The 11,081-nt window shown below is 45.0% G+C and overlaps 1 protein-coding gene across 1 annotated transcript; it reads right to left on the bottom strand.

Moving 5' to 3' along the window:
* Nucleotides 1-438: 438 nt before the first annotated feature.
* Nucleotides 439-6,716, bottom strand: IL4R (interleukin 4 receptor; the record flags this gene model as incomplete). The annotated part of the gene is made up of 10 exons (XM_009083195.1): nt 439-477; nt 921-976; nt 1,469-1,920; nt 2,019-2,095; nt 2,220-2,289; nt 2,880-2,979; nt 3,706-3,865; nt 4,443-4,597; nt 5,634-5,785; nt 6,575-6,716. Coding segments are annotated over 10 exons (1,403 nt in total), but the record flags the coding sequence as incomplete, so codon positions are not given.
* Between the last annotated feature and the right edge of the window lie 4,365 nt (nt 6,717-11,081).

The raw sequence follows: 11,081 nt of genomic DNA, 5'->3' as shown, positions 1-11,081 counted from the left end.
CCTAGCCCAATGCTGTCCAGTGATGCTGGCAAGCTGGCTGCTGAGCCACACCTCCTCCCTTCCACATGCTTCAGCACCTCTTCACTTCCCCCTGCACCTCCAGGTTCCCTCGAGTGGTTGTGCAGGTGGCAGTGGCAGGCAGTGTTCAGTCTGGTATCGCTGCCCTCTTGTATTCCTTTACCTGTAGGGTTAAAGCTCTTCGGGTTTGTCCCCTCTGTAGTTCTTTCTCTGCTGTTTAAATCTTGACAGTTCAGCTCCAACAAATCCAACAGTTGTTTGTCCCTGCTGGTATTTTCATTGCTGCCATCACCAGACAGCTCATTGGAGCTGCCATCACTGGGCTGTGTGACATCCTCACTAGAGGCTAAACCTGAGGCAATGCTGCAGTCAGAGCCCTGAACAATTGAACACACAGAGTCCTCTGTCCTCGGGTCAGGTTCACAGGTTGCAGTACCTGCTGGTGCTTCTCTCAGATTGCTGTACAAAAGACCAACAAAAGGTTCATCTAGTGACCTAGAGATAACCTCACTGTCACTGTCACAGTATGGACTGTTACATTTACCTGCTCTATCAAAAGGCTGATAACCAGCTGGCTGAGGTGCAATGGGACAAGAAATTACATTGTCTTTCTTTTGGACATTTTGATATATTACTTGCTTATGCATTTCCTCCTCTGACAGGAATTCTGAAGCACCTTCATTTGCATGCATGGAAAGGGATGGAAAATCAGTATGTTCTGAACAGGTGTCTGGAAAATCAAGCTCAGTGCAGGGAGATGCACAGTTCATATAACATGTCTGATAGCTAGCAGGCTGAGCAATTGGACCTCTGCAACTGTGTTCTGGTGTCTCTGACAGCTGTGTCAAAGGTGTTGAGGAACAGGCACTTCCAAAGGATAGAGTCAGGCTGCTGTTAGTCACTGGCTGAGACACGAGGGCGTCGAAGCTCTTGTAGGCAGAGCTGCTGGGTTCCTTGCCTGCAGACACAAGAATATCAAAGCTCCTGTAGGCAGAACCACTGGGCTCCACAGATGGAGGCAAAAGGCTGTCACAGCTCTTGTAGGCAGAACCACAGGGCTCCAGGGATGGAGACATAAGGGAGTCAAAACTCTTATATGCAGAGCCACACAACCCCACGGATGCAGACACAAGGCCATCAGAACTCTTGTCTGCAGGGTTGTTTATTTGGTCTTTTTTGGTCCCAAAGAATGGTCTATTTGTAGATCCCAGGGTCAGGACACAAGAGTCATGCTTACTTTCAGAACTGCACAGAAAAAGGCTTTTCTGAACCATATGTTGAAGATCTCTTGCATCCAGAGAAGCAGAATTCATGCTGGAGCTCTGATAGCCAGATTCAAAGGATTCTTCTGATTGCTCTGACTCTTTGCTGGCTGTACTACAATTGTAGTCATCTTGAGAGGCTTTGGTGAAAAGGGAGCCTGCATGAGAAATATCACATGGCTGCTGACTCTGCGCTGCGCTTTCCTCTGGATTTCGCTGTGATGGATTTTCTGAATCAAGTTTCTTGAAGGTTTTATTCTCAGCTGTGATGATGTCTGGGTCTTTATTGTCTTGCATGTTATCTTCATCTGCCAGGAGTGCATCGAACAGGTTAGCTAGTGCATCATTGTGGTCGATGTCCTCTCTGAAATCACCAATGCTGCTCCCACCAGGCTCAAACATGGTGAACTGGTTATCAGTCTCTTCCTGGCTCTCAGCCTCACTGTCTGTTAGACACTGACAGATGTCTATAGTCTCTTCAGCTGGCATTGTCTCAGGCATTAAAACTGCACTGCTGCCTTTTGGCAACCACTCTCCAAACTTGCTGGAGCAACTGCAAGATTTCTCAACATTTCCGATGTTATCTTTCGCCTTGAAGTTTTGGCTTGACAAACTTTGAGCCAGACAGTTCTTGCAACTTCTGTTTTGGGAAGTCAAAAGGAAAGGACAGTTACATTATGTAACAGGAAACTATTTTATGCTGTAAAGCAGAGGTGTTTTTTTTTTAATCTTACTTACATTTGGTTTTCCATATGACTCTGCTTTAAGTCGTGGAAAGGGAACTTAATTTCATCAAAGTAGCACAAAACTGAAAACTAGTAAAGATACAAGTGAGATGTTGGGCACATATGAATTGTATTTAGTATCCCCTGTACTCAACAGACAATAGCACTTATTACATATTCTACTTCTGGTGATCAGGGAAAGTTTTTCAATTACCTTGACATTTTTTACAACCAAGTGGCTCTTTGCTGGATTTGGGATTTGATCCCACCATTCTTTCTTCACTCTGAAAGGGAAGAATGAGAATTGTTTGTTTTGGCTGCACTTTGGCTTCATCAGTGTACATTTCCCTCTTCTGTTCTCCCCTCCCTCTTAGGCACCTGCATGGCAGCAACAGGAAATGCTTGTTCTGTGCATCTCCAAGTGCTTCTTTTCATTAAACCAGTGCAAAGATGTTTGTATGTTTGGTATGTGACTGCTCTGCACAATGACAGTCACACTTTCTTCTAATCATCTTTGCAACAATGTGTGAAACAGACAGGATCTCACTTTCACATTACCACTAAAAAAACCATAGAAGAAATAAAGATATTTAACCATCATTCCTGGAACTCCAGCAAAGATTGGAATCCAAAACTGATGAACCCCACAGGTGCAGCCTGGTTTGGACACTACAACAAACCCATTCTAGTAAGGTTAATAGAGACTATCCAGAAAATGACAGAGCACAGCTGATGTTTATAAAATCTCTGCTCACAGACAGTGAGATAACCAAAACATTAGATTCCTGTGCTACCAGGCATTCAGCTAATCCATAGCAGTACTGGCACCTGGGTAAACCTTTACTCTATAACCTGTAAGGAACATGATACATACTTGGTAAAACAGAAGTAACAAATGACAAATCCTGCCATGATCAGTATGCAGGATACGGGCACAGCCATCTGCAGAATGTCTGCAGGTGTCACTTGGTAACCTGTTAAACAAACACAGACATCTCCATGTCAATGTGCATCTAAACACAGGCACTGGCAATACCAACCTCACTGCACCTTAAAAACCCACTCCCTCAGAGGATGTAAAGTAAAGCCTGCAGCACATGAAGAGCAGACCCCCCTGGCTGCAGTGGTGTGTGGTGCGTCAGGGGGCAGTGTGAGTACTGCAGGCAGTTCCTGGGAGAGCCAACATGTCCTGTGAGGCCACTGCCAGCTCTGGGGGATGAGCCCACCACACAGTCCCTAAAACAGCGCCACCATCAACACTGCAGTGCAGCTGTGCTTCTCGCTCTCTCTGCTGCTCTTCAGACGTTTGTATAAACCTCAGACCTCTGATGGTTAAAATACTACCTAATTTGCAGCCTAAATATATCTTGTTCCTTTATACCCACTTGCTCTCACTTCAATGTTGTTGTTTAGTTCAAATATCTCTTCCACTTCCCTGCTGTCTACTTCATGAAATATTTACACAGATAAGCACATTTTTTTCACAAGGTTAAGCAATCCAACTTCCCTTGGTCTTCTCTTTCTTAGTTTCCCCAGGAGTTGTCTGTTTACATTCAGTGTCTTTGGAAGCTGTTACAGATGCATTCACATTACATTCAAAAGGATAAAGAGATGATTCTGTAACTCTCCTCCAAGAGCAAAGCAGCAGGGTCTGTTAGATTATACCATCCTTTCACCAAGCTGCTATTTTTGATACTTACCATCGAAGTGAAATTCAACTTCTTCACTCCACTCACTCCAGTAGGCTGGGTAGTCTGTGTAGTTACACCTGAGGCTGGCGACATAGTCATAGCCTCTCCTCAAGGAGCTTGCAGCAATCTCGAAGCTTTTTGCCTGGTAGTTAATAGCTTTTACAAAAACCTGAAAAGAAAGTGGGAAAGTTCACTTTGATTTCTTTATAAGGTGAAGGGTTAGCGAGAGTAATGAAGTAACGGTCGTGTTATGTGTTTCAGGGACCTTCCACACGTGATTGACTGTTTGATACTGCAGTTTGCTGTCATCAGCAGGTCGTATTTGTGACACGACACCACGTGTGTTCTTCCTCCACCAGAAGAAGCCCAGCCCTAGAGTGCTGAATTGTTCAGGAGGGTGTCTGAAGTGCCCAAGCACGCCACGGAGCCACTGCCAGCTTCCTGACACCCAAGGAGCAAGTGAAGCTGAGGGAACAGAAGCACTGTATTTCCATCCCTGCCCTGTCTACTGTGAGCTGCAGACTGTTTTGGGCTGGCAGTCACAAGAGTTTCAATCCTTGAACACCCAGCTGAACTGCCTTGGGACAATGTGACCTGTGGCAAGTGTGTGACCAGGAACACTGTGGGACTTGCCCTGGCTGGCCCTTACACCAGTATTCATGAAGTGGTTTCAAGACTTTTCTGAGGACTGTTTAACCCTGAAAGCTCCAGAGAGATAGAAAACAAAGAGACTGGCTGTCTCTTACCTCTGTTGGGTGCTGCTTCCTCCAGTACTTCACTTCATAGATGACTGGCAGTCCAGAGAGCATGGATGAAGGAGAGCAGCTCTCCTCCCAGCTCAGATTGAAATTACCATTTTCAACTCTCTTAATGGAGACATTTTTGGGAGCCCTCGGCTTAACTGTATTTTAAAAAATACAATTAAGGAGAACATGGCAATGGGAAAGCACTGACAGAGAGAAGCAGAGAGGCAAGCACTCAGCAGAGACCAGAATACCATTGCAGTCAATGCATTTAGCCCTTTTCACTATGCTGCAGCACAAGGATATAGAGGCCAAACCAGAGCAACTGCAAGGTATGCATTGACAAGCACTGATTCTTCAAGCTGGCTGAGCAAACTGCAAGTACAGCCTTTTGATGCACTGTATGCAGCTTTCAGCCTGGAGGAACAGGAACAACCTGTGCTCTGACAGTGGCAGCTTTGTGGCAGAGTAGGCACAGAGCTGCACTGTCACAGCCAAGCTGTCCTGGCTCCCTGTCTCTTGGAAACTGATGTGGGCTCATGCTTATTTGACTGATAAGCAGCAGCAACAATCGAGTATTCTGGAGAAAATCAGCTCCTTGGCCTGGCTAAGTATGTGAATGGTTTCTCTGAGTGTTTGAGGTGACAAACGTTACCAAAAGCACACTCAGCTGGGGCCTAGGGACACACAAACTATGTCTGCACTCTGCCCTGTGGAAGAGCAGGGTCACTAACCTTTTATCACTGGCTGTTATAATCCAACAGGAATTACTGTAGAAATTACTGGGCATGATTCAACTAGCATGAAAAATCTGAGTATGACATAGAGAAGAATGGAAGGAATTTCAGTAGGGACAGCCTAGTGTCTAGAAACCGAAAGCAGCACATTCCTCTTCATCCTTTAGTTCTGCAGCGCCAAGTAAAATGCACTAAAGACAATCTAAGCCCCCAAACTGCTGCTGGCTGGCAGGTGAGAGGGTACAGTTAGAGGAAAAATCACTCTCTGCTTTCTCCAATACTTATAGAATCTGATCCAGAATCAGGTTTTGAAGACAAAGGGATTTTGAATTCAAGCCAGCATGGCACTTTTCACCTCTGCTAAGGAAAAGCTGTTCTGGTGACATGAATGAGGAGGTAGCTAGGATTGCAAAGCCTGGAACCACATGTCCCAGTGATAAAGTAAACAATTTCTTACCAACAAGGGCTGGTGTAACACTGTAATTCCACGTATCAGTCCCATTGAACTGCAGAACTAGAAGATACGTGAGGCTTGCTATAAAATAATCTGCACATATTGTGCAAGTGCACCTCAAATCATCCTTTGCATTCTCAGGAACACACACATTTCTGAAAAACAGGCACAAAATGATGTGATGTTTAGAGAGTGTGGCACACTATTCCTTGAAGAGGTGAAATCAGGCTTCACAACGTGCAGAGCTAATCAAATCTGAGACAAACAAGCTTAGTTCCTAGAAGTGTTTCCAAACCAAAACTGGTATCATCAAACCACCCACTCTCCCCAGGCAGCCCCTGGATATCTGTATCACACAAATGAAAAGACTAAGGACTGACCTCAATGACCACTCTTTGTCACACTTCAGCCTCTGAGGGAGCAGACAGTCTGACAGGAAACAGGCTAACTGCAGCGTAGAAGTGAGGTTATTTGGCTGTCATCATGCCAAGAGGAATAGGAGAGCTCAGAGGCATCTTCCTTTGAAGGAGATGCTGACTGGCCCTGCTGCAGAACATGGAGTTGGGCTGTATGCAGAGACAATCACCTGGGCTCCAGGGGAGAGTACCTTTCACACTGGCTAGAGACTGGTAAATTAGGTAAGATTTCTCCTGAAGAAGTTGAAATTTTGCATGAAATGAAGGTCTTGTAAACTTATGAGAGCCCTACCACTCCTACCAATAGACTCCCTGCTCTGCACTAAGAGTGCAGAGTTCTGCAGAAGAGTAGGCCATTAACCAGAGAGTGCTGTTAATTGCAGCAACCCATTTACCTTCTGGTAAGAGTACTCTGGATTACATTTTGTCCCAGACACCCGTGGTAGAGGGAGGGAATCAAAGCCAATACTGACTATAGGACATATGAAGTTCCAACAATGGCAACATAACATCTTATTGAACACTTACGACACAGAAGAAACCTCTGTGCTGTAGCGGAGCAGGAATTCTTTGGAGCAGTTAGTTTGTGCAGGCACCTTCCAGTGACAAACCAGCTCTTTGTCATAGTCAGTGAAGCATGCAAACCCCTGCACATGTCCTTCAGTCACAACTAGGGAGAAGCAACACACAATGAGAAGCAGGAAAATCAAAAGAATAAATTGGACGAAGCAGAAACATTAATTTTTCCATCTAAAGAGAGCTACCAAACCCCTGCAAGTTAAGTGAAACCACTGTCATTTTTTGTGTCTGGGTAAATGGAAAGAGATGCATGTCACCAACTGTCTCCACCTCCCTGAAGTCAATGTTTACAGTCTTGGAGAGAAAGAGTCTGCAGTGGTAATATTGAAATAGAAGGGCACAACTCATCCATCACAGTCTTCCAAGCACAGAAAATCTGATTCCAAGAGCCCTATCTAGAGCACATCAACATTCAATTACAGAGCAGCATCATCCCATCTATTAAATAAAAAAGGTTCAAACCCCAAAATGCAGATAACTAAGGAGTCAGACCAGGATCACTGCCCACAGGCATGACTCATGTGTTACCTACAATGGCTCTAAGCTTCCCAAGTGCACACCTTCTGCCTAGATCTTCCTGTCACAGACTTGCTTCTAGCATATACCTTTTCTTCATTTCTCTCAGTATTCCCTGTTCTGTCTTCTACTCATCATTGTTATGAGAGCCCTCAGAGCCCAGGAGAGAGTGAGAGTCACACTGAGGGTCACAGGAAAGCCCAAAGTCTCTGCACTCCCAATGTTCAAATTCACAACCTCTTTCACTGGAAGTATTTAAGTAAAAACCAGAAAACATTAGTCAAAAGATCTTTGTTGGAACTGAAAGGGAAAACGGAACACACAATCCTCAGTTTCCCTTCCAGCCCCACCTTCCATTATCTCAGAGCACTGCACACGAGACACAGAACAGAAGAGGAGGAGCTACGTTGACAGGAAGGTTTTGCTGTTACTGGGACTAGCAGTGTGCCAACCTTGGCACTGGAATGTGATCATTTCTTGCTGAACCCGCCAGAAATAGCTAATCCTTTTTCATCCCAGACAATTCTTTGCCTTTTCTGATGTCTGACTTCTTTTTTATTGCTAAACAGTAACAATACCTCCTTTTTCTCGCACAAGCTGTACATCCTTCTTTGCTGCTTTACATCTTAATTCCCTGTAAATAACTTCAAATAGCTTTGGCTGGGTTGTAGAATCCTACTGATTGAGATATTTCTGATAGTTTCCTACAGGATCCTGCTAGAAGGTTTTCTGTGGCAACGCTGTGTAAGTGGCTCAGCATGTTAACTCTCCATGCTTGTCATTTACATTGCAAATTCAACATTCATTTGCCAACAACTGATATCCTGCAAGGTCCTTGTCCTTCAGCCACTGCTGCTTCACAGGCTCATGCTTTCCAATGTACCTACATTTCAGATTATTCCTCCCAAGCAAAAACTCTTTTTGTTCAAAGTACTTAATTTCACTTTATCTTCCCTACATTTCTACTTTCCTGTAGTCCATTTGTGTTATATATCCTCACACAGGACAGGATCTGCAAGTGTCAAGTGTGATGGTCAGATGCCTTTTAGTGGAAGTGACACACAACACAATGGGATCTGTAAAACTTGATTACAAGTTGTCTGGTACGTGGACTGCTTATAAACCCAGAGCTGACTGCAGTCCATGGTATTACTACTGTTAAGTGTTTGGAACATGTTTTGATTGAGTTACTAAGGCCACGTATTTATCTTGTAGGTAAGGACCTGATGATCCTTGTGGGTCCCTTCCAGCTCAGGAACCACCACTATTATGTCCCTTCTGGATGGTGGCACCATGTTAACTTCCCTTTTGTTCTACATAGTCCCCAAGAAAACCCCAAGAATCTTCAGAAAAGCAGCAAGTTAAACTTCTGCAAAACTTTAACAGTCACACTGCTTTTCTGCTTTAAAAGAACCATTATCCTGTTGATGTTGTTCATACTTGGTTGCCATTTGTAATTTTATTGCTAGTTTCTTTTTTCCATTTTAAAATGTACCTTTAACAGAAGCACCAACATGTTAAGCCCTTTAAAGATGAATGACATTAGTTTCAATGTGTTATCATCTTACACTCAAGAATCCTGCTGTGTTAATCTATGATCATTAGCAGCTTGACTTTATCTTGCCTTTCAGTGTACTCATGTCTTTCCAGAACTCTAAATTACATTCTCTACTCTTTTCCTGTGACCTTCTTGGTTTGCCTTCTCTAGTACACAATTTTTTTTTAACCTCAGATATTTGAGAATTTCCTTTTGAAACCACATACAGTGCAGTGTTTGTTTGGAGTCAGTGCAGCTCAAAAACGGAACTGAAATGCTGAATTTCTTCTTTAATCCTCAAATTGTACACCATGCTGAAGGAACTTAAACCCTGTAGTTAACTAGGCAAACAAACCCAAACACAACCCTGTAAAATCAAGTTCTGATAAAGGTGACTTACAGAAAACATAGGATTAGCTGATCAGACAACCCACCGAGGGCACTCTGGCAAACCCTGGTGCTTTTATTAACTCTAACTGCACTATTTCACAGTACACAAGAGCCAATAAACCTTTTCTTTTAGGAACAGGCTGCTTGAAATTATCTCTTAACTATTCTGGTTTGCTTTAAAAAACAAACCCCAAAGGAACGGTAAACGACTGTGGAACTGCTTTAGAAATTACAGAAAGCAAAATCTAAGAGTCATTTCTCAGAGAAACCATGACTTTATGTGCCTAACTCATGCTTATCATCAAGCATCACGAAAGATGCAAGGGAAAACCCATGGTGATGTTCAGGCCCTAAAGCTGAGCTTCACCAACAGCCCTTGGCTGGCAGCAGCACTCGGACTCGGCGCAGCCGCGTGTCCTGCCAGGCTGACAGAGCCTTGCCTGCCCTGCCAGGCACAGCTCACAGCTCACAGCTCAGAGCTCAGAGCTCAGAGCTGTGCCATCCCTCAGGCCTGACAAGCTCAGGCACCTGTGCCTTCCAGATCACACCTCTGCAGACTCTGGAGCCCAAGAGCAGCAGCTCTGCAGGCTCCGTCCAGAGCTGCCCGAGCCCATGCTGCAGCAAGGTGACCGCGTCCGGCAACAGGGCAGCAGGTCACTTCCCAAACCTCAGCTCTCCTTTTTGAAAACACTAACTTTCCTTGCCCATATGGAAAAGGTCAATGTAAGGAAAAATCCCAGAATTTATTCTCGCAGACAGATGTTTCTGGTGTTTGAAGTCACACGTTTCATAGCGGTTACTTAGTGCTGCCTGGGGGTCACGGGAAAGTGCTGTCAGTACAAACTTCAGTTTAACAAATAAATATTGACCAACATACCTGCACCTGCTGTATAAGAGAAGAACAGGATCCACAGGGTAAGTTGTGTGGCACTTGGGAGTTCTGCCATCGCTGACACTGCTCAGGGTCGGTGGGAGCAGCTGTGCTGAACTCTGCCAACAGAAAACATCATTCTAAGCTTACATCCCTGTCCCAGCTGAGGTCAGGGTGAAGTTTTTCCTGCCCCTCTGCTACATGTTGGGGCTCAGAGACCCTGCTGTGCCTGTTTCTCCCCCCAAAATCAGCTCCTGGAACAGTGAGACATGTAGAAGAACAAGGAGAATACAAATGAGCTGAAGACTTTTCTGCAAAGGTTTAATCACAGAAGTTTTCTTTTGAAAAGATTACAGAAAAGATTCAGTAATTTGTTGAAAAGAAAAGCCTCCAAGTGCCTTTGCTGCTGCTCAGGAAAACAGAGCAAACTGCTCCAGCATGAAAAAAAATCCATCTTTTCTCTCCTTTCTGGAATTCTCGAGAGGAAGCGTTTGGTTTCCACTGTTGAGTAACGCTGGAGTTCCAAGAAACCCTCAGAACTCTGGCAGAGAGCCCTGAACCACATCAGCACGTCCAAGAGAGCTGAGGGCACAGCAAAGCCATCTCCCACCGAGAGCAGATCCACAGCTTCCACACCTGTGGGTGACTGGAGCTAACCAGAGCTGAAGGAAGCTGCAGGACGAGAAAGCTGTGAAATGCCAACAGCTCTCCTGATGTTTCCTCTTCAGTTTCTCACTGTATCAGATGATGAAGGACTAACCTCACTAATCCTACCGAGGCATGTGACACAGTGTAAAACTGCAGCAAACCTGGTGACCCTGAGACACTGGAGCAAGGCAAGATGGAAAGACATACGTGACTTCCCCGAAGCTACTTAAGCAATCTCTGTCTGGAGCTACGTGATCTCTGGCACAAGGGACATGCTCTGGTCATTTATGTCTCTTGAAAACAATGTGATGTGATTAGAGAGATTTCGTTCACTATCCAGAGAACCAGTGATACCTCCTGCCTGGCCCGAGGAACTGAGGGTCACACTCCGTTTGCAGGCACGACCCGCAGAACTGCAGCGCTCCACGAGCAACTCCTGCCCCGTTACCCAGCGGAAACTGCGGGACGAGCGGGGTGAGCAGCGCCGCGGGCTG

This window comes from Acanthisitta chloris, unplaced genomic scaffold (genome assembly GCF_000695815.1).
Source record: "Acanthisitta chloris isolate BGI_N310 unplaced genomic scaffold, ASM69581v1 scaffold40399, whole genome shotgun sequence".
Lineage (NCBI taxonomy): Eukaryota > Metazoa > Chordata > Aves > Passeriformes > Acanthisittidae > Acanthisitta > Acanthisitta chloris.
This window is presented reverse-complemented; position numbering and strand designations above follow the sequence as displayed.